This window comes from Amblyomma americanum, chromosome 7, assembly GCF_052857255.1.
Source record: "Amblyomma americanum isolate KBUSLIRL-KWMA chromosome 7, ASM5285725v1, whole genome shotgun sequence".
Lineage (NCBI taxonomy): Eukaryota > Metazoa > Arthropoda > Arachnida > Ixodida > Ixodidae > Amblyomma > Amblyomma americanum.
The window spans coordinates 79,936,139-79,959,611 of NC_135503.1; the positions used below are offsets into that span (position 1 = coordinate 79,936,139).

The 23,473-nt window shown below is 45.1% G+C and overlaps 1 protein-coding gene across 1 annotated transcript; it reads right to left on the reverse strand.

Annotated features, from left to right (window-relative positions):
- Positions 1-3,927: 3,927 nt before the first annotated feature.
- LOC144097275 (uncharacterized) lies at positions 3,928-16,567 on the reverse strand. Its single transcript, XM_077630018.1, has 5 exons — positions 16,457-16,567; positions 13,180-13,331; positions 10,273-10,340; positions 5,282-5,365; positions 3,928-4,067 (listed from the first exon to the last, which is right to left on the reverse strand). Exons 1-5 carry the CDS (start codon positions 16,550-16,552, stop codon positions 3,928-3,930), a joined length of 540 nt encoding a protein of 179 aa, XP_077486144.1. The 5' UTR covers positions 16,553-16,567.
- Positions 16,568-23,473: the final 6,906 nt, after the last annotated feature.

Here is a 23,473-nt window from a genome sequence, read left to right on the forward strand (position 1 = left end):
GTCGGCTCTTTAAACTACCTGCTTCGCCCCGATGCACATTTTGTTTGGTGAGCCATGAGCACACCCAGTGCAAATCGCTCCTGCAACCAAAGTGTGCGAACTGTGATGATAATTATGCCGCTTCTTTCTCGGGTTCTCCCAAAAACACAGCGGCTTTAGACATCTGGCGTCACGAAAAACTTATAGCAGGTCACCACGCAAACACGCGCTTACTCCAAATCTGAAATCAGAGGATCCAGTGCTCCAGAATTGAGTAAGCATGGCAAACACCAAGGTTCGAAATCTGCATCGTATGTCCTCCCGTTGAAGAAGTCTGGTCGACAAAATTCAGGCGATCAAGTGCAGAATTCTACCTCTAATTCTTCAGCTGTGTGGCCTGCTTCCGCGTTGAGCAGGTCTACTCGGGAGCTTTCTGACAGCCAAGAGCAGAGTCCTATTTGGGATCGCTCAATTGACCCATTTCCGCGTTCTTTTTCACGGCCAGCAGCAATGGTGCCTGAACCAGCCCCAGTTGCTGGTATCAACTCTTCAACCTCTGTGGTGCATCTCGTTCTACCTGCGCTGTTTACTGCAGTTCGAGCCATTCTAAAAGCCATTCCGCAAGCAAAACCTCCGAGAAGTGAAGGTTTTCTATCGGTGGGGCCTCTACTGGCTCAGCTTCCTAGGTCTTTCATTAGGCGAAATTTTTGCGAATAAACGTGGTAAAAATAGCGGTGTTTCAGTGGAATGCAAACAGCTTCAGAGCAACAAGGGAAGACTATCGGAGACTTCTTGAGCTAACCAATTTTTCTGCGTTGTGTATACAGGATACCGGTGTGGATGATGATTTCCGTCTCTCGAACCATTGGTCGTACAAATTATCACATCCATTTGGTTTAAGTTGGGCGATGTTGTGTCTAAGAAATCACCTAACCTCCTACCTGATCCAGTCCAGTGATTCCGACATTCCGGAGTTCGTGGCCTGCAAAGTCTCCTTTTGAAAATTTTGCGTTACTGCTATACGGGCAAGTATTGACTTAGAAGCACCTTGATGATGCTCTTTTGAATGAGTATGTTTCAAAAGCTGGCTACCATTTGCTGATTCTCGATGATTTTAACGCCCAAAATACTGCTTATGCTTTAGTGACCACTGTGACGTCCGTGTTAGTGTCGTAGATTGCACCGCATAGAAATGTAACTTATGTGTTTTGAACGACGTCTCTCCGATCTTTTTACGCGGTTTTAGTTATTCGGGCTGTATAAATATCACTCTGTGCACTCAAGAGCTGGTGTCTTGCGTAGGGTGGGCCGCAGACATGTAGACTGGCGGGGGTGATTACTATCCGATACTGGTAAATCAACGTAGCTTACGATGTCATGACGCTCGACATAAATCCAAGCTTAGCAACGGAACCTTTTATTCACAACATAACTCTAAAAGTTTCCATGTGCATTAGTGCTGACTGCCGCGAAAACAATGAGGTGCCGACAGGGCATGTCTCTTACAAATTTATCACTCTGTTGTACGCTCTACCCTGAATTATCGATGTACAGTATATGGATCAGCAAGACCATCGTACCTTAAACAACTGAACTCAGTAGATAATTTAGCTTTGTCTTTCCACTAGTGCATAGAGGAAGTCATCTATAGACATGTTTTGTGTAGAAACTAACGAACCATCGCTTACAGACAGAATAAATATTGCTCATATGTTCATATATTCTTATAATTCGTTCACTACCTAAACACACCTGTCACAAAATAGTCACAAAGTTCCCATCTAGACAACCAGCTTACAACTAACCCCAGAGAACTAGGCCATTGCTGTTGCGTTTTGAACAGATGTGCCAACACTCTCGCCTACTGTTCACATTACCTGGCACTGCTCGTAGGCATGGTTCACTGCCCTCTATGGTATTATTTTCCTGCATTCTGTGATTTTACTCTTTCACAGTTCCATAAAAAACAAATTTTATAGCAACATATAATACAGGAATTTCTTGCACTTGCACCTTGCTTCTTTTTATACACATGGCTCTAAACAGATGGTTACGTTGGAAGCGCAGTTGTAGAAGTGAATTGGAATAAAATAGTAAAGGTTCCGCAGTGCGCACCAATTTTCTTTGCCGAAAGTTACGCCGTCTGTGTAGCCATCGAACAAATAATAAACGTGAACCTCACAAACAGTATTATTGCAAAGCCCTCTCGAGTTTACTTACTGCTCCCCACTCTATAAATGCAATCATTCGTATACTGGGTGACATCATACACAACATTGTAACAGCCACAACTCAAGAACAAGACATAAAACTGTGCTGGGTCCCGAATCATGTCGGAATAAAGGACAGCGAGAGAGCACATTGGTGCCCTGCTCAAGCTCCTGGCAAGGAAATAAAAAAGTAAGTATACCATTTTTAGGATTGGATGAACACAGTACAACGAACATTAAGGAAAAAATGGCGCACAGCTTGGTACAATGAAGTAAACAGCAAACTGTACTTATTAAAGCCAGCTTCAGGTGAATGAAAGTCATGTTTGCACAAGGAGTGATTCATTGAAGTTATTTTATGTCTTCTCCGTATAGGCCACACACACATCACAAAACACTTTCTATTGATAAAAGAGGAGAGACCTGTTTGTAAAAAATGCGGAGATGAGCTAACAGTTAATCACATTTTATACTCATGCACAAAACTTGAAGAACTTTGCAAAAAATATTTTAATCAGTTTTACAATGAACACATTCTTTTGTACCACAATCTGCCTCATCGGTGAAGATGCATTTGCTGACACGTCTTGTATTTTGGGCTTTTTCAGAAATGCGGGTTTCCTCGGCAAACTCTAAATTTTTACAGATTCGCTGGATTCTTTGACACACCTCAGCTACTTTCTTTCTTCTGAGAAGAAGGCTGAGGTTTTGTTTATGTTGTGTTTGAGAGCCTCCAGATCCTTGCCCAGGCTAGGATAGCTGCGGAGGTTTCCCGAGCCTCTTGAAAGCTTTTTTAGTAGCCATTTCTTAAATATCTTTCATTTGTCATCACTAAGTGGTACTAACATTTTAGGCACGGCACCAAACATGGTTTTTAACATTCCTATAGGGTTCTGCAGGAAAGCGTTTCTTATACCTTGAGTTTTGCGCATGATGACCTAAGTTGGCCTCTAGATAGCGTTAGTACTGACACCTCTTCGCTAGTGCAAGATAAAGTCAGTCGTTTCACCAAGTAATTCCCTATATCTGCTGAGTTCAGAAGTATAGATGTAGGACATTTATTGAATTAGAAAGTAGAAAACACAAATAAACTTTAATTTATTCTCCTTGCGTTCAGTATTTATCCAACAGAATATCTTCGTTGCTGAGAGAAAATAGCTGGCATCAATCTGGTAGGCTGCCGTTGTTACAGTGTTACAGCAGTGCGTCTGATCTGTATTGGCCGTTCTGGAAACGCACGAGAAAAACGCCGATCAGTAGTGACTCGGCCAAAGTTCACCCTCAATTCAATATCTACTCCACCAATCTGACAACTCATCTTCGTGACCCAGTGTGTAAAGATGAGGATGCATAGGACATGAATAAATAAATACGCCAGTTGAGAAGCGACACAATTCCAGAAGAGCACCTGTCTTGTATACCGCACAGTGTTTTCAGAACAGGACGAGCTCTCGTTAGAAAATAAGAGTCATTTACGTTTTCTTTTTTACTTCTCAAAAGCAACCAAATGAATATGCTTGAATATTTTCCTCTATTTCATTCTTTTGTACTAGCGTCACCCACTGCTTCATAAAGGCCGTGCTTATTTTTTGCTTCAAATTGGACATCAGTCGTATTATAATTCAGCGGCGAATTTGTCGCTGGCTCATCGTCTCCTATTCTGATGATATCCGCACTTTTATGTGCAAATATTTAGGTAAGAAATGATAATCAGCACTAGATGCGAAAAGCACGTACATCACCAGTTGGCAACCTCTTCGCCCTTACAGATGTCCTTGCTGTAGAGAGGAGGTCCCACACCGCAGTGCTTAGAGAACTCGTCTAGGCACTTCTGGGGCAGCGAATCTTTCCGTGCTTCCGAGGCCCAGAGGATGCACTCTGATGAGGGAAGAAAAAAGTACTCTTTAATAATTCTGGATGCGTACAAATCGTTGAACCAGAAGTGTTTACTTTGCATTTTACGGAGAAAATCGTGGCCAGAAATACCGTCTTCTTGTCGCTTTCGCTGCAGCCACTTTTCAGACTGACGAGATGTCACTGATCTTTGGATGAAAATATGATTAGTTTTATAGAAGAATGTCTAATCGACGTCAACTGAGAAAAATCATGTCAACTGAAAAGTACACATACAGGCCGTAAGCCAGCCTCTACAATCCGCAAGAAAAATTGGCCTGGGCGTCATTATGTTCACTTGTAAAAATTGAATTTATTGTTAAGTTCCGCGTTTCATATTGCAGCATGCAGATCTATGAAGAGAAGCCCACTCCAATATTTAATTCCTGTTCCTTTAAGATTTCATTTTTTGAAGAAAACACGGCATCAGGACCGAAACTATCAGATGGTGCAAAAATGGACTGTGGCTGACTCAGTGAATCAGGGGCGTTGATATGTTCTAATATTGTGTGCTCAGGCACATGGAAAAGAACTCCGCATTCACCGCCTTGTGATTGGCTATGTAGCCTACCTAGCCTCCGATGTGGGCAGCGAAAAATCTGTTGACGCACCACAGCCTACTTTCGAAGTCGGGTGGTGATGATTCCAGCCCATACACTCCATTCTTGCGCCTTCTCTGTCTTCTCAGCGCTCTATTTTCAGTGATAGGTATTTTTACTTAGGATTCGGTAATATGTATACACAAGCTAGCCGAAATATTTGTCCAGTGCTCTGGTAAGTTGATGTAAGCGCTTTATGATGGACTTTCAACGATCTGTGCAAACCGTCTATTGTATGTTCGCGTTCGTGGATGCGGTATTTATGATGATCAATAAAGTCATGTAATGAATGATCCTTCCGGAGGCTAACGTGTCATAATGTTGCTACTAGTGCTACTAGCGCCAAATACATTTATGTAATTGAAGGATTTTAAAAAATAACTCTCTGACGAACTCAGGAAACCTGGGAAAACGGGCTTACTTAGCGGGGCTGCCTCCAACCACCCCGAAATTTGTCCTGGCATATTTTCTTGTTTACCACACCCTATTGATGTCGTACGGCAGTCAGCACTAGTCTATGCGAGCGGGTGAACCATTTTAGATAGCGCATACGAAGAGTAAGCCATTATTGTGAAAGTTCTGAGTGCACAGCGTACTCACTCTTTCCCTGGTACGGCGTCTCCATGACTGCGCAAGTCTCATAGTCCGTGTAGTGGAATGTTCCAACCTCGGGTTTCGCGTCATCTGTAATCACGCAGAAGAGAGGAGTGCTAGTTCGCTGCGGAAATCGTAAGTTAGAAAATCTAGTATACTTGGTTGGGCACGCATTGGCATTCAAGTGCAAATATGAAACCAAAATATCTTTCAATATGCTTTCTACTGCGCATGTTGGCTCCTAGAAGTTATGCTTAAAGAGTAATCCAGACTCGGGTTTAGAATTAAGATCTTGAATCTATTCTGTTAGTAGCATCCTCACATTGTGAGTTACATCCTCACCTTCAGTTAGGTGATTGCGTCCTCACGCCGCTTTCCTGTTTCACTTGTTTTTTGGGCAAGCGACGATGCGACTAATGTTGGCCAAAGCCATGCCAGTTTTCTGCTTTCGATTCATAAGCCCTGTCTACATGAACCCGATAGAGTCGAGTATAGTTTGCTTGTCGGGTAAAAAACCAGTTGCCGGGTTCATGTAGACGCTGTCGGGTCGAGTAAAATAAGCGGCAGAGCGAGTCGAGTTAACTCGCCTGCAGGGGGTAGGTTAACTCGCCTGACCCGCCTTTTCAAAAACCATGTATACGCAGTCGGGTCACGGAGTCTGGTAACAGGGAACTCTGGGAAAGATTTCGGTCATGTGATCAGTCGACCAAAATGGCAGCCGCCGTCGGTCCCCGCGCTGTTTCCACCCGAGCTTCTTGGACCGACCGGGAAGTGGGATGTTTTCTGGGGCTAATAAATGAAAAAAAAGTGAGCGAGGCGCCGGACAGCAGACGGCAGCGCAACCAAGATGTGTTCAAAGATCTGCAGGCCGAAATGGCCAATCTCGGCTACCACTGGACGTGGCAGCAGTTGCGGAACTGCTGGAAGAATTTGAAGAAGCGATTCACGGCCGTGAGTATAAACATTCCCTCACCCGAATTTCGACACCCATACGGAATGATACGACGTTGCAGCACAAATCTGTCTTGCGTGACAAGAACGGTTGGAGCAAGAGAGAAGTGGAGCTGCACCGTCGGCTTGGAAGTGGTATGACCACATGAGCGCGCTGCGGGAACCCGCGGGCCAAAAACAGTAACCGGAAACTTGCACGATAACTGCGCACCTCGATGCTAGGCCCCACAGCGATACTTACGGGCTTGAACAGAGTTCATGTAGACACCAATCGGGGCGAGTCAAAGGCGAGTCACCGAGCCCGACGCTGACTCTACCCGGTACTGTCGGGTTCATGTATACAGGGCTATAGTGATCCCACTTGTAGCGACCGCCGAGATCTTTTGAACGCACAGGTTTTTCGACTAACGTAGTCTTCAAGACTGTGTCCTATGCCTGTCGTCAACGCAGAGTAACAAAATTTACCCGAGCTTAACCAGCGATAGAAAGCCAGGCTCATACGAATATCTGCTCAGACCATTGACATGATCTCCTCATTCTTTGTGGAAAGCGTTTATGTTTGTACTCCTCTAGGTTTGAAAAGCTTGTTGAACGCATGCCGAAAGTTTCATTGCTTTTTTTTTAAGCGTTCGAGCAGCCAGTCGGGCTGGTGGATTAACCCTTTGAAACACGGGACTAAATAGCAATGTTTTAAATACGATAAATCCGATTCACAATTCAGCATTAGGTTCGACGGGCTTAACGTCCTAAAGCGGCTCAGGCTATGAAGGACGCCGTAGTGAAGGGCTTCAGAAATTTCGTCCACCTATGCACTCTAATGGTGTCTTCGACTGGTCGCTCCAGCAATCCGGTTAGGATCTGGCAGAGTGGGAGCTGCTCTCGCTACGAGCGCATAGCGAGACTAGTGAAGCCGAATGGTCAGCGAGTTTTTAGAGCGGAAGCGCATGAGGCAGAAGGGGGACGTAACTTCCGGAACCCCTACGCGGCACCGCTGCTGATGTCAACAGTAGCCGCACGTAAGGCACGTAAGGCCACACGTGGCCACACATAGTTTGCATCGCGGTCGCCGCTTAGCCTGTCTCGATCGCTAGCCCGGCTTTCCGTCCCACGGGACGCTCATTTTTCGAACATCGCCTTTTTGGATAGCACTGGCGTCCTCGCCTGAGCTGCTGCTCGAATCCCTGTTGTCATGCGACTGAAACACAGACCGCGTTCTTAGCGTAGTTATCCGTCGTCTCTTGGACATTTTGCCTCACATAGCTCGGCACACGCAAAACACAGCACAGCAAGGACGCTACTACTGCGTGAAAAGCCTACACTTGCTTCTGCCTACGCGCAGGGGACGCCGAGGCCTCGCACCGCTTTCGCGAAATGGCGGAAGTGGCTTTGTCACGTGGACTCATCTCGGAGCCGCTCCGACGTTTTCCTCGGAGCGCCTCAAAGCGCTCTGAGCTGGAGGCGATCGCTCAGAAAGAAACAGCCGAATGCAGCCAGAGTGGCCGGTTTCAACCAGCCGAATGTGCGGTCGCCTCTCAGAGCGCTCTAGAGCGATGTAAAGCGACCAGTCGAATTATTTACCGCGCACTGACATCGCACAGTACACGGGCCTCTAGAATTTCGGCTCCCTTGAAGTTCGATTGGCGCTACCGGGATTGAGTACGCGTCTTTCGGGTCAACAGCAATGTTTTATTACCACTGGCCACCGCCGCGGCACGACTGACAATTCACATATCCTTTCTAAAATAACCGTGGAAATAATTTTTGCGACATTTAAAATGACTAGGAATATTTTTTGTACATTTTGGAACATTGCCGTTCCCCATTTACAGACCGCTAATGACGTCTGTAGCAGTCTTTATGCTCTATACTGTGCTAATTTCATCTTGCTTTCTGGGGAAAAGCTTACAGCTGCCTGCGACGTCTACGCTAATTGTAGAGGGCTAAGTTAAAAGATTATGCTATAATAACGTTTTCGTTCACTGAGCTAGCTCTATCGCAGCCTACGTTTATGAGTCCGTGGTAGACAGGAAAGCATTTGTTGAGCATTGGATTTTTTATGCTTCATTGGGGTTTAACGTCGCAAAGCGACTCAGGCTATTAGAGACGCCGTAGTGAAGGGCTCCGGGAATTTCGAATACCTGGGGTTCTTTAACGTGCACTGACATCGCACAGTACACGGGCCTCTAGAATTTCGCCTTCCTTGAAATTCGACCACCGCGGCCGGGATCGAACCCGTGTCTTTCGGGCCAGCAGCCGAGCGCCATAACCACTCAGCCACCGTGGCGGCTTCATCGGCTTTTTTAGAGCACAGCTATCAGACGCACTTGCAGCGACGACCCACACATTGGTGTTGTGTGATCCCGTGACCACCTTCTGAGCCTGCCTCACGCAGCCTTCATTATCTTCGGGTGGAATACACGAAGGAGGGGGGTGAGGGGGGGGGGGGTGCTTGACTATAACATGCATGCGCTCCGCCTTTCGCTTCGTGGAGTATTTCCTGTCATCGGTTGGGACGCGTGGGCGTCAAGCGCGCCGAACGCTTCTAAACGCCCTTCAGACGCAGCACGCTTCCGAGAGGCGACTGCTCAGAAACATGCCCCAGATCCCACATGCCTAGGAGGCGCTTTGTACGCTGCCCATGAACGTGCTGCCCTATAACTTCTTCAGATCTGTGCCGGTCCTATTAATAGCCAGGATGGGACAATGTTTACACCAGCAGAGTCTCGCCTTTGAAATTTGCCAGTGTCAAACGCAAATGTATCAAAGAAGGAGCATTCGCACAAAACTCACAGCTAGTGAACGGCGCAGGAGCTGTAGTCCTTGATTTTTATTTCATGAAATCATGAGGTATTTGTTAATACTGTGGTCTGTTTGCTTCATTTCAATAGTTTTTTCCCTCTATGAAAAGACTCCACAAACAGTCGTCTATGCAAGGCCCAAAATCCGTCTGCTTAACGGTAATAGTTTAGGTCTTTAAATAAGTAACTAAATATAATCTAATTCGGGACGTTTTCCAAAATCATCATTAGGTATGCGGAAGCCAAATATACAAAAAAGTGTATTTCGAAGGGAAAAAAAAATTTAGTTTTCTTATCTTCCAGATTTGTGACATTGGCTAGTAAAGGGTTATTTGAAATGTCCCAAACCTTTGCAAACAATCACGAAGAAAAACTGGAATCAATGTTTTGTACATACATTGCTATTTTAAGGCAGTTTATGCAGCAAGGAGGTAACACACAGCGAGAAATTTAATTTTACTCTATTACGGTCATAACCTCACTTCTCTTCTTTATTGTAAAAAACCGGAATGATAAGACACGACGCCCTCATCCGGGTCCATAAAAATTCCTTACCATAACTCCACGTATATTCTGTCAATTAAAACTCAACCTAACACTCTTACGGGGCACTGCGCCTTGCTACATACATTCATTATAGAGCCACGCTGAGGGATTCCAATCAGCTATAAATTTGTTGTTATGAAATCTGTTTTCTAATCAGAACAGCAGATGATCCAAGAAAGCAACAGCCGCGGTTTTGAGTGGTTTTTCATAATCATTGTATAAATTCATGACGGTCGGGAACCAAAGCTCCTCCGCCGCGTTCGCTGCTGACGAATGGCGCTGTCTTGGCGGTTGATTACACTGCCGCATCAATATCAACATGAGCAGTGATAACCCCCTTACTAGGCGAGTTTTAACCAATATATTTAAACTTTTCTTCAAGCGCTTCAGGGCAATATTATCTGATACCCTACGTAAAGCAAAAACAATTCCGAGGTATTTTAGAAATCATTCACACCCGATGCTGCGTAACGACCATGAATGTACTGTAAACCAGCAATTTTTGTTCCTGTCAGCCCCAGGCTGGTATTCTATTCAGCCCCAGCTACCCAGGCTGGTATTCTATTTATGTTTTCCTCTTTTAGACTTGGTATGCTACGCGTGGCTGCTACAATGTAGCAGCTTCTAATGCGTCCTATTTATGTGCGATATTGTGAAATCTGAAACCTTACACACTACGCTGACAAATTTGAAAGTTCTCACCCGATCCTTCCATGTACAAGAAAGTGTCGGGGCTGCTTCCGTCCGCGACATAAAACGCAATTGTCTTCCTGCAAGAAATAAAAACAAAATGTGGAGGCAAGAGCCCTTTCTAACTGTCACCATCTATGGGCACCGTTGTTTATTGGATATGAGTAACAGGAAAAAGTTGCATTCCGAACTACAAGCTGCAACTAATTTAATTTACATCGTATATTTAGAATCCAGATGTGGAGGTCAACAGTCTTGAAGGCTTCGTGTGCCATGAAGGCAGGCCCTGGTGCATGGCACACGCTGGAAGTGTCATAAGATGCTGTGTATTAGTTTACGTCTTCAGAACACTCCAATAACCTCAATTTTTTGTTACCTGGAAAGATCAACTAACTCTCCTATTCATTGCGCATCATATACCTCCTGCCATTTCTGTGTTCAAGATCCTATCATTTTAATCTGCCTCTGTGAGTGCCTCGAAGTATTTGTAGAAGATTCAGAAAGCACCTAAACGACCAGAATTTGCAAGGAATTCTAATCACTTGCATGGCTAATAAGGACATATCTCTTTATTGTCAGGTAGAACTCTCGGCCACAGGCGTCCACTAGTATTCAAATAGCACTTCCGTGTCGTCAATGTTTTTAATATGTCCAGTGCCTGAATATTTCTTTAATTCATAGGTTGCTGTGGCCTTTTTGACTTTTTATTATCTTAGCACATTCTTTAACAATTGCGAGAGATTCGCTAGTGCCGTCTGTGCAAGTGTATTGGGCTGCTATGCGCGCATTATGTACGCGAAAGATCGGCCAAAAGCTATTAATTTCTGAAGTTACCTCATGTGCTCTTTTTATTTCAAGAGCAAGAATAGGTTTAAAATTAAGCGTCGTAAACTTCAAAGGCGGGACCATTTTTCGTATATTCGGAATCAGCATCGTTGATTCGATATAGCAGAGATTAAAACAGCACCTTTGAAAGCTAGTTAAAGTAACTTTCTCGTGTATTCCGCAAAGGATATATCATCGTTCTAATTTTTAGTGCAGCAAATACGGACGCAGTTTCTGTGATTTATCATGTGGAAGTAGTAAATGTGGCTTATTAAACCATACCATGAGCATCGGAGCCATTTTATAAATTTGCAACATGGGACAGCCAACTCGACGAGCTTTCAAAGGCGCTTCTTTCATTCTCGATATTTAAAACCACAATATCGATTCAGTGAAAGCCCCGATCACTGTCTATGTCTAAACAATCCCCTCATTTTCCTTTTCTTGTCTGCTCAATATTGATTATGATTATCAACGTGGCAGCGTTAAGATAGCTCATGTCGCAGAGAAGTCGGTGTCGGCAATGTAACACGGTGACCAACAAATGAAAAAAAAATCGTTGAGATACGAGGAACCGAACCTAGGTCTTCTAGAAGGAGGCCACGCACTGAACACGCTACGAAAGTTTTTTTTTTCTTTACTACATGAAAGTACTCCTAGGTCGCTACCCTTTACACGCTACGAAGGCTAGTTAGTTCGAACTAAATAAAAGTGTGCATTGTGAATGCGTTGGTGTCTTTGACTTCGTGAAGTTTGCTTTGAGTTCTGAATATCATGGCAGCGGTACAACAATTTGTCGCGTTCCACTCTTAAAGGCGAAACTTAAGCGTCCTCCAATTCTTTTCAAGCTTGGGCTAACATTCGATGTTAACAGCCTTAATTTTAGCAACTAACCTTGCGCTATAAAACAACAGATTAGTTTCTCGATTAGTTCAGTCCAGTTAACCAGTCATCTTTTCATTGCATTATGTCACTCGCATTCTGTCCGCCTTTCTGTGCAATCCTTGAGCACTGGCCGCACCGACGTTCCTTCCCCGCTTAAAAAAAAAAGCTTCTGTATCGATCACATTACCCGGTGGATAGCTATACAATATCTGACCTAATGAACATTTTTTTCTGCTGTATCTTTGATTTATTCCAGCCTGCATGGCTTCCGAGCTGTTTAGTGGAATAATTCACGCCAGCTCTCCAAACTTCGAGCTACAGTCTTGAATATAAAACTAATATTTTATTACGAAGAATTTCTTAAAGCGTATCATGTAGTTTTGCTAACAATTTATGGGTCACACCAGAAAGGAACGCTGCACATTTTCATCTAACACGAAGCGGTGAATCTGTGGCTTTGATGTTCGGGTGGTGATCCCATGTTCACGGGATGAAGTCAAGGCAGTGGACGCCACAATTCGGCTGGTGAAAAACAAAAGCGCTTTGACTTTAGAATGATGTCAGACCCCGCGAAGGAACCATGGGTAGTCTAAGATATCCCGACTAACTCCACGACAGCGTCCGTCCAATCCTCAATGCCCCTCTGCGACGGTTAAGCAAACAGCTCGCTTTATTTGATGTGTTTACTTATATACTGAAAGCCAAGCCGCAGTAAAAAGTAAACTTCCGGAACTGCAAAGAACCTGTTTTACTGCATTTTACACTAATTACGCTGCACTGCTTGCCAGCTAAATTTTAGTTGAAAATGCAAAACTAGACTCGTCGTGAATCTTTGCATTCGTGAAGAAGTTCCCAAATAAATACAGCTTTAACGCTTGGAGTTTATTTAATGCAACAAACAAGCAATTTCACTGAACATGGTAGCAAGTTGGGCGCGTTTTTCACTATTTATCATGAATGGGACGCCTGAACTAGGATGACCACGGAAAGGAGGCACACAACAAGCGCTTGTATTGTCGTTTTCCTTATTCGCGCTTTCCTCTCAAGATGAAATGCGCGTTTTTAACGCGGTTTTTGGCGAATAATAGATTTAATTGCTTATGTGCAACAGGGACCAGCACAAGGCCTAGCAGTCACCGAGAACTTCTACGCAGACTGGGCAAAGCATTATCTCCGATGACCGCTTGTTGTATGAAAGTAGAAACTTACTTGGGATTATTGTGATGGCCCCTTAGAAGCCAGATATATTCGCCTTTCTTGGCGTCTTTGTCAAACCATGCTCTCTTAGCCGTCAGGCATTCGTATATGGTGTCGTTATTGACATCAGAAATGGCAACAACGAACGGAAACTTGCCGAATATCTGCGTAAGAGAGGAGAGTACACGTGTAATAAAATGTAGAAAAGCAATGTTCAAATTTAGATAAAAACATTTATGCTGCACCATTTGATAATCGAGGGCGACTTCTGGAGAACCAATGCTGAGATGTATGAGTGCATGGTTTTCAGCCAAATAAATTTTTTGGAATTATTTCATAAATGATTAACACTGCGAGATATTTTAATGTGAATCATCGCCTTGTATTCGCAGAGCAACCACTAGTATTGAAGCTTTACTGACATTCACTGCTCGGTAATACCCTGGAAAGAGGAGCGCATTGACAAACTCTCTCGCTCTGTATATATATATATATATATATATATATATATATATATATATATATATATATATATATATATATATATATATATATATATATATATATATATATATATATATATATATATATATATATATATATATATATATATATATATATATATATATATATATATATGATGGCTTGGTTTTTCTTACTGTCTTAACTATATACACTCTATAAGATAAACTAAGCCGTGCCTGACTCTACCGTACACGTCGATGATATAAAGATAGTGAAGAAGACTAAACCTGACTTCATTACTGCAGAGCTACTTCTTGCACATAATAACCAAAGTTAATATCTGGAAATACACAAAGCCTCGGCTACACTAAGACATCAGGAATACTTGTATGCTACCGTCACTGATAGTTCCTCAGGCTATCACGTCGTCGGTTTGGTGTCATTGGAAGTATAATTCTATCTGGTCTTGTAATTATTTCCAGAGGCTTATAATCACGATGAACGCAAATGTAGAATATGTACATTGCCGCCGTCGTGTTGGGCAGTGCAATGAACTTATCGCAGACAACAATCACGACAGCCGATGGCGGAGAACTTAAAATTTTATCTCGCCTAAACAAACAAAACTGACAAAAACTGTTCAGCGTAATTAAAGTCGTATTAGCTATGTAACGAGCCAAATTTGTATTTTTACTTGGACCATGTCAGTATGAAGTTTAGAGCTTAATACGCGGGTAATCGCACCTCCAATTTCAAAGAGCTGTCACATGGAATGAGAAAACTTTCTTCCAAGATGCATTGCAAGAAATTACTTTGGACACCGCGACAGCATCATATATTTTTTGTAAGAAATCGAGGAGAGCCGGGGGAAATCTCTGGTGCGGTTGGTGCGAAATGACTCTTGTGAGAGCTCGACCGCGAGCTTGGTACCGCCTCCTATTAGCATCACACGATACACTCCAGTGTCGCCCGTATAGCTTCTGCCGCTGCAAAGTGCACTGCTGCCTTCGCAACCTGTGTATGCAGCAGCGTAAAGCTAACATTGGCGGCGTAGTCTAAACTAATCGTTTGGTGCGGCGTAAAGGGCGTATCTTTCCCGACCTATAATACGTTTCGCAGAACACTGCAGCGACTGTACTTTTCATGACGCCGGTTTTGCCTCTTTATTTAAGTGTGGTAATAAGAACTATGTGTTCTCTAACGCAATCACTACGAGCACTCTAAAAAAAGCGCCATTTGAATCACTGCGCAAATGCAGTTTTCACGGTAGTGTGGTTGTGCCACATTCAATATACAACACATCAGGCGTGCAGACGCTGAGGTTGCCGAGATCTCTAATGAGTCAAACGGCTAACTAGGCAGCTTCCCGCTATCATTTTCTCGAGCGCAGCTGGGAGTGATAGTGAAGGTTCAATTTTGGTACGCGCCTACTCGGAAGAAAATTTCCGCTTTGTAAGGCATTCGATACGTTTCATGTTCTTCAGTGGTTTCGCAGAACGGAAGCTAAATGTAAACAAATATATATTAAGTAGAATTGATCTCCAGCTCCCCACAACACGTAGGCAATGTGTAAAGGAACCGTATACAACGTTGCACTATTCCACACGTAAGATTGGATGCTCGATAGTGGCAGCCGCTTCCTTACAATATCAGTTATCAGCGCTGATGCGATTCCTACGCACTATTTCGTATTCGGAGTAAAGTAAAAGCAATTCGCTGACGTTGGTAAAGCCGCTAAGATGTCACTAAAGTATTAAACACACAAAAGCGGGAGCTTTGTGTAGCAAGACGTTCACGTCTGCTCCGGTAGATCGCTTTCGACGTGACAACAGGCGCAAAATTTATCTTTGGTCTCTGGCACTTTGAGCAATACTTGGTGAGGTAACCTGTTTATCATGTTGCTCAATCTTCAACAAAGCCTAACGATGGATACCAGGGCTTGGAAACGCGAAGCTTAATGTGATGAAAGTTCGAGAACATATGCAATTGTCCAGTACGTTTGACAGTGGTGAAAATTTATATGACCTCACGGCTATTTGAAAGCCCGGGCGCACTTTGTTGATAACGAAAAAGGAATAGAATTATATATAGGGGTTCAGGATATGTCACCCCATGTAATATTTCTGTTCACGCTCAAACTGAACGAAAAACGCAAGTGTATGATCGCTTGTGATAGCCGTTTTTCTCAAGTTTATTTTGCTCATTAATTTTGGTTGCCCCAAGACTGTGGAAATGGCGCATCGCTTGTACGGGCCACGCTATAGGGGGCCGTTACTAATGAATTCCCCTCACCCAGTGCCGTCACCGGCAGCGACACTGTCTGAGTGAGCAAGCCAAAAAGGCTGGTTGGTAGAGGTATACTTCCGGCGACGAAAGAGATGATAGGCTGCAATGAGAGAAAGTTTTCTTTCGACCTTATTCTTGACGACTTAACACCAAAAAGGACCGTGGACCTTGCCTTACGGGCTGATCGTCATTTACTCTACAAGCTGACAACGTTAAGTCGAGGTGTTCTAGTTTTCTTTTCATAAATTACGTTGCTTTCGTCTCCAGGAGCACAGTTTTAGTATGAGGCATGAAAGCTGTAGTTTAGCGAAGACAGCAGCGAAGAGTAGGGCGCCATAATGAAAGTTTTGTTGAACCATCAAATTATGTGCTCAATCAGTAAGAACTATTGGACCATCGGAACTGTATTTTATAAGAACCGAGAAGCATCGGGAATAGGAGACAATACCTTCACTAATTACGATAGCAGTCAAGAGAAATGGACAAATTTTTAACATCTGCTACATTCCTACCACTAGCGCCTTTCCCTGGAGATTACCTCGAAGCTGTCCGGAACCTCGCTGGCTTCATCGGCCACCACAAGCGACCGCTGCAGGGTGGCACCAAGGATGAGAGCGAAACAAATACGCTGCATAGTTCTCTCGGCGACTTGCAGTGGTCGGGCGATGTGGGCAACTTGTTGCCGCACATCTCCATATATTCTCTTTTTTTTACCGAAAAGCACCTGCTGCACAGTTGCCATCAAGGTACCAATAAATCGTACTCAGAGCGGTCCAGCTGCAATGTGTAATTGCCATGAGTTCAATGCCCTCAACGGAGCGTCCAAAAATTTGTTCATCATATGGTGCTGCAGGATTCAATTAAAACCGTATTAGAGAACATGGATACGTCAACAAGCCGTTAATTGTTTTTGACGCTATGGGTCCGAGGTTTTTGGCACTCATAAGTCGCTTGTTTCATTTACAACCAGGCGGGTGCAGTGATCCCAATGCGCTTGAATTTAATTAGAAAATAAAGAAAAGTACAAAGTTTCCATAAAAAGCTATCAGATTTTTTAGGTAGGAAATCAAGCCTCTCGCTCCAAACATTGTTTCTGTGATTTTGCAGCTGTGACTTTCCAGACGACGCAATTGTGACAAAAACGTATTGCTTTCAGGTGTCTTTTGTTAGACTGTCCCCGCTGTGCTCTTTCATAATCTAAGAAAAATTAAAGTTGGTAAAAAGCCTTTATTACTATTTCAGTAGGCCTCTAGCGCATTTCGCAAATCACAGTTAGGCTGTACAGCCAACGCGCAATCGGCACTGGAACTCAGAGTGAAAGTCAAAATTTTCAATTCGAAAAACAATTCTCAAATTCCTGCTGTGATTAGGGTGAAAATAAAAGTTCCCTGAAAAATTGCATTTGGTGAAGAATTTCCTCCATAAAAACGCAGCCGCGCGGCCGGGTTCGAACCCGACCGCGGCGGCTGCGTTGTTGTGGGGGAAAAACGCTAAGGCGACCGTGTGCTGTGCGATTTCAGTGCACGTTAAAGATCTCCAGGTGGTCGAAATTATTCCGGAGCCCTCCACTACCGCACCTCTTCTTCCTTTCTCCTTTCACTCCCTCCTTTATCCCTTCCCTTACGGTGCGGTTCAGGTGTCCAACGATAGATGAGACAGATACTGCGCCATTTCCTTTCTCCCAAAAACCAATTATTAATTTATATTAAAAAAGAATTCATTTAAAACATTCGTGTTTTTGTAGCATATTAGCGTTCAAATGTTTTAATGTCGCGTTTTATACAATTTAATTTTCATTAATAACGTTATGTAATAGCCTCGCTTTTCAATGGCAAAACAGTTGTTTAAAGTGTTTCGCACCAGAACTCAGTTTAAAGGTGTTTTCGTTTTCAAAGTCCGACACGCCTGCCGAACATCTTTATAACGTCATAGCATCAGCTATTTGGTTTTGAGGGAATCCTCTCAAATAGCAGTACGAAATGTCACCTGACGGAGATGAAGCGAACCCGTGCTGGAACATACTGAAAGAAGCAGATAAGAACAACGTATTGGTTATCTGTACCCTTGGGCACACGAACGCGCCCGCAATTGAGGCTGCTGACTTTGAGGCTCGAGCCACACTTTTCCAAGCCCTGAGCACGCAGCTGTCATAATCTCTAGACAACCCGTCAAACCCATCTACTAAGCTACAACAACATCACACAATACTGCAGGGTGAACAGAAGAGCTTTTCTCATACCTAACGGGATTTTCAAGAATAGAGAACAACACATATTAAGGATAAAAGAAAGTAGCACTCTTCCTGATCTCGCCACTTTGAACGAATGGTGCTCCAACATACATAACCCGGCCTGCAGGAACCGTGGACAATGTTTCGCATCACTTGGCTATGCCAAACAAACTCCAACTCGTCAATAACATCTGACCCAACCTATGAGCGCTGGGAGGTCAACCTGCGCAGCCAAGACCAGAAGAACCTTACGGGAAGGGGACGAGCAGCACTTCAGAGCTTTGGGCTCGTCGATTGCGGCCAAACAACTTTTAAAATCGGATTCAACGTTTGCCGTCCCTCTGCCTTTATAAAGAGGGACGGTTTGGTCTTTTATGCATATGTTTCTATCAGGTGCACTCTCCTCGGCCGTTTTTCAGAAAAAAACGTATTGAAACCCCAAAAATGCGACAGTGCCACTGCAAACTCGCTGTCGCACTGCGCACATGGCCATATGCTGATGAAGATCAAGTACCCGAATGACAACCTACAGACGCCGTGCACCTAAGCTGGATGCACAGGGTCCGGACACATGTCAGGTGCGTTAAATGTTCCTCACGCGGGCGTGGCACGTCTATTGTACCGGCAAGGACGAGAAAAGATGGAAAAGCGCAAGGAAGCGTTTGAGGGGATAGACAGGAATTGAAGATTGTTAATTTATTTTTTACTTTGTTTTCTCAAAGGTAGAGTACTTTGCATCCGGCATGGAATCTCCAACGGGCGCGCTGACAGTGAAGATGACATTTGCAGAGTTGGTTTCGGAGAAGCGCTCCCGTCCAGAGTTCGCAGGCGATCAGCTTGAAGCCTTTTCCTCTAACGCGCAGCTAACCCTTGCGTGTGATAAAAAAAGTTATGCAGTGTCGCCCCTAAATCGACAGCATAATAAATCGACAGCGAGATGGGAGTCCAACGAAGTTTTAAACAGAACATTGGAGTTTAAACGCGCTTCTACGGCACTTCACCACACGTTCTAATGGTAGACCATTTCAATTTACGGGCACATTCGAAGACGCACCGCAGTCATATCGCTCTCGGTGTCACCACTACGGCTATGTTAACGCGACAGCATTAAGTGGCCCGTTCCGCAGAAAAGCCGGTGCCGTCGTCGGCGTCGGTGGCGTTCGCCATCTGCGAAAAATCATTGATGCATTAATAAAGAAAAATGACTAAAGCATTCGTCGAGTTGGGGAATCGAACCAGGGCCTTCAGAGCGTGAGACGAGCACGCTAATCACTCCGGAACGTCAGCTCGACGGTTTCGCATGAATTCAGGCGCGTCTAATGAATACAGTGTTGTATTAGAAGGGTGCTTTAGAGAAATGTACCGTGGTATATATTAGTACTTATGAGCATGGAACATACAGTAGTCGCAGTTAGGCGAGTAGAAAAGCATGTTTTCGCTACTTTTCCTCTTCGCTTGGCACGCACGTAGCGCCACCACGCGGCGCCCACTAAAACCACTTCCTTCGCCAGCTCCTGCTCGCAGTGTACGCCACTGCCCTAACAGATAGCGCATGACGGCAGCGCCTCCCGCTGGTTCCGTTCGGGCACACTGGGGCCGTGTGGGGACGCAGCAATCACGCGGTGAGCGGCGAACAACGTAGCGCACATCCAAGGCGCGTTCACCACAAAGCTTGCGGCTTGCTGCCCGTTTGCTCGGCGCGGAAGCTATGCTGGCGTTCGTGGCATCGGGTTTGTCGAGAAGGATGTCCCGACGAACTACGACTGCAACTTGAGTCCCGCGCGTTTCGGCAAGGCGCCTGGCAGCACTTCTACGTCTTTTGCCACTCCTCGCATCCATTTCAACAAACGTAGCATCTGCAGCATCAGGTTCATGCGGCGTCAAAGGTATTGGCCGTGAGCGGAAAATCCTGGAAGGTTTAATAAATAAAAATCAGTACGAAGTTGGTCTGGGTACGGAATCCAAAACCCATTACGCTATCGCGTCATACCCTCCGGGCAGAGGTTGAGTGTCCCCTCCAAATTTTCATCAAGCGCATGACGGCGCGCTGGAGAAAATTATAATGCCTTTTTGACAATATTGGTTCCTTGGTTAGAAATGCCCCCAGTAAAGCATCGCGCATGTTGATATTACCAAAACTCAGGCACCGAGTGACGCCAGCCTGGCACAAGTTCCGTACTAAGGGGGCGCTGCAATTCATAGTCATCAGTATGCTAAAACAAGAGAGTTGAAAGTAAACCTCGTGTACCGAGCCCGTCTGCACCCAAAAGACTGGACTTTCGAGACTGTACTCCTAGAGCACCTATTATGGACTACGACAGAAAACTGACACTGCACAGCACGTGCTATGAATACTAAAGAATGCTTACTATATGTGCAATCACTTACCTGTATATATTTGAAACCGTTGCCACCATCCCTTCAACGCAGATATTAAACCTAAGAAAGAAATCGCCAATTGAAGCAGGAGACATGACAAGTGCAATGTGGCCCTGCACGTAGACTCTAAGTCTGCGTCTGCAGGAATGTCATTCCAGCAGTAGGTGTTGTAGTTAGGACCCTGGAAGACGAGCTGGCTCAGTCCGCTTGACGACGGGATACCAAAGGCCATTCAATCAGCTCCCTTGCCAGCTGATACCAGAGTTCCTTCTTAACATGCGGCACCAGGCAGAGACAGCTGCACTTTCAAGCGCTCGATAACACTGGCTGTTATGGGGACACAGGATTCATTCACCCTCTTCGCATTTAGTATGACCATGTTCTTTTAGTGGCTCGTTTAGGCAGTTTCCTGTCTGCCCATCTATTACTTTGTTCATGTTAGGGGAGGCGAATACGTGAACCTTTGAGCACAGTGCAAGGAGTTGTTTTTCTTGCCTCTTCTCTGAACTCTTGCGATTGCCTTCCTCCTTAATGATTTGCAGGCGAGCCTTCTGAACCGGAGGGGGGCTGAGAAAGTATCACTAATATCCACACGGTGCCAATCTTCTTTAGTCTGTGCCACACGTTATGGGCGTGCGGCACGACTACTAGCTGTTCTTGTCCTCTCCAGACTACCATATTCCTTCTTCTGTCTTTCCTTTCGTTTTCCTCTATGACTCCTCCCGTCTTGGGTAGCATTTTTCTCCTTCCTGAGTAATGACTCAGCAACAGAGGGGTACCACGGGGATGGGTACCACAGGGCGTGACGGAGGCCCATGTGTTCGCGAAAGTTTCTATACAATTGCCACGCCTTTTTAGTAGCATTGCGCAGGCAAAGACTGACAATGCTTCTTTTCACACCGTCCTACAAACATTCACCTTGAGCATTTGAAGTGCATATCGGAAGTGGGCCTATGCGCAGAAATTTCCCTCTAAGACATTTATATTTTGCCCTATAAAAATTTAATTGTCTCCAACAACATTCAACAAACCGCAACAGTTATTCAAGATAAAATTTTCATTAGATTGATTTACAACTCTCATCAGCCTTTTCTGTTGGCCAGGGGCGCGATTACGAATCAGTCTCAATCGAAACTGTCTCAAAAAGTGTATCATTTGCCTCTCTCCTATTGGTCAGCCGTGGGCGGCGGCCATTTTGATTGTTTTCGTCACTGACTGACGTCGTAGATGGCCCAGAAGTGTTGACGTTGGCCATCTAATTATGCGGGCAGATTGAGACGATTTTTTGAGACTGGAAAAGGTAGTATCAATACGTTTGAGACAGAAAATGGCGGCTGTTTACATCTTCGTATACGCGGGTGACCGCGCGAGCAACGGTGTCGGAGGGTGCATGAAGACGACTTTGACGCGCGGGAGAGTTATTTCGAGGAGACTGCGCAGTGTCTGTGCGACGAACTCGCCGTTGAACTGGGAGGTGCGCGGGTGAGTGCGCTGTCAGTGGAGCGGCAGGTGCTGTGCGCGATGCGCTTCTTCGCCTCCGGTGGGTTTCAAGGCGCCGTTGGAAATGAAGAAAACGTCGGCGCAGCCCAACTGACTGTGAACAAGCCTTTGCGGCGGGCAGCGGAGACCAATGTCAACGTTGGGTCACAAAAGGGGGGTGTTCGCTTTCCGAAGAGACCCGAGGAGAAGGCGGCGGCGAAGGAGGGCGTCCTTTGCCTAAACGTTCGCCGCGGCAGCATCTCCGGCGTCGTCGGGTCGATTGGGCACTCATCACTATCAAGGAGTCTGGGGGCAGTGCTGCGAACGAGCCGCAAGCGGTTCTACGCTGCGGACGGGATAGTGAGTATACCTCGGCCACTGTTTTTGACCGCATGAGTTCAAGTGCTACAAGTGCGGGCCTCGGCAGCGAGAGTGAGTACGGGCTGTGCTTGTTTTTTCTCAGATCTGTGGCGCGAACATGTGCATCCTGGCCGTGGACTCGCGCTGACCCGGATCCTTCCGCGACGCGTTTGTCTGGCGGCATTCCGAGGCGGAGGAAGGCCTACTGCTGGACGACGGTGATTTTTTTTCTGGGTAAGCAGTAAAATAGCCGTGTCACCCGTCGGGCGAACTCAGTTACATCTATTGAGCTCCAGAACTATGCATTTGCCCGGATCTGCTAAAGCTACAAGAATCAGTCTGGACAGTTACACAAATGCAGACACTTTACACTATGATACAGTGTATTGCCACCCTTTCCTTTTGTTAAATATAATTGCAGCAGAAACACAGGACACATATTACACTGTTAAAATGCATAGCCTTTCCTGTTGAAGAAAACGAAGCAAAATGCACCTGACAGCGCTTGTGTTTTGTAGGAAATCATAGCGCATCATTTATATGAATATGGTGGTAAAAGACTGACCTTACAGTAGTGCTCACTTATACATCTAAATCCTGCATGTGTGTATGCTCTTGAATGTCATATTCAGCAAAGCCTGGATGTCGGCTACTTGGTATGAGTCTTCTACTGTGTAGCAGAGTGTCCTGTAATGCTGTTGAGATCACTGAGAAGGGACATGCTTAGCTGCGTAATTTTTTTGTTATGCAGGAGACTGTCTACCCACTGGAGCCATGGCTGCCTGCACCAGTTGCGTGGCATCACAGGCCTGACTCAGCAGAAGGCCTGTACAACACGCCACATGCTTTCACACAATTTGTGGCTGAGCACTTTATCAGTGTGCCGAAGAGCTGCTTCCGTTGCTTTCAAGGGCACCGGATGCACCACTGCCAGTGGAAGTGGACAGTGCACATCATCACCGCACGTGCTGCACTTCACAGCCTCTGTTTGGATGTGCCCATATCAGCAGAGGGTGCAGGCGACACTGTCTCTGACCCAGATAACAACGGGCCACCTCTAAATGGTGGCTACCTCGTACAGACAAGATGCTGTACTTTTGGTCTCTC

Coding starts and splice junctions, on each gene's coding strand:
- LOC144097275 (XM_077630018.1), bottom strand. CDS start 16,552: ATGCAGCGTATTTGTTTCGCTCTCATCCTTGGTGCCACCCTGCAGCGG. Junction 5,366..10,272: donor CTTGTACATGGAAGGATCGG/GTGAGAACTTTC, acceptor GCGTGATTACAG/ATGACGCGAAACCCGAGGTT. Junction 4,068..5,281: donor GACGCCGTACCAGGGAAAGA/GTGAGTACGCTG, acceptor TTCCCTCATCAG/AGTGCATCCTCTGGGCCTCG.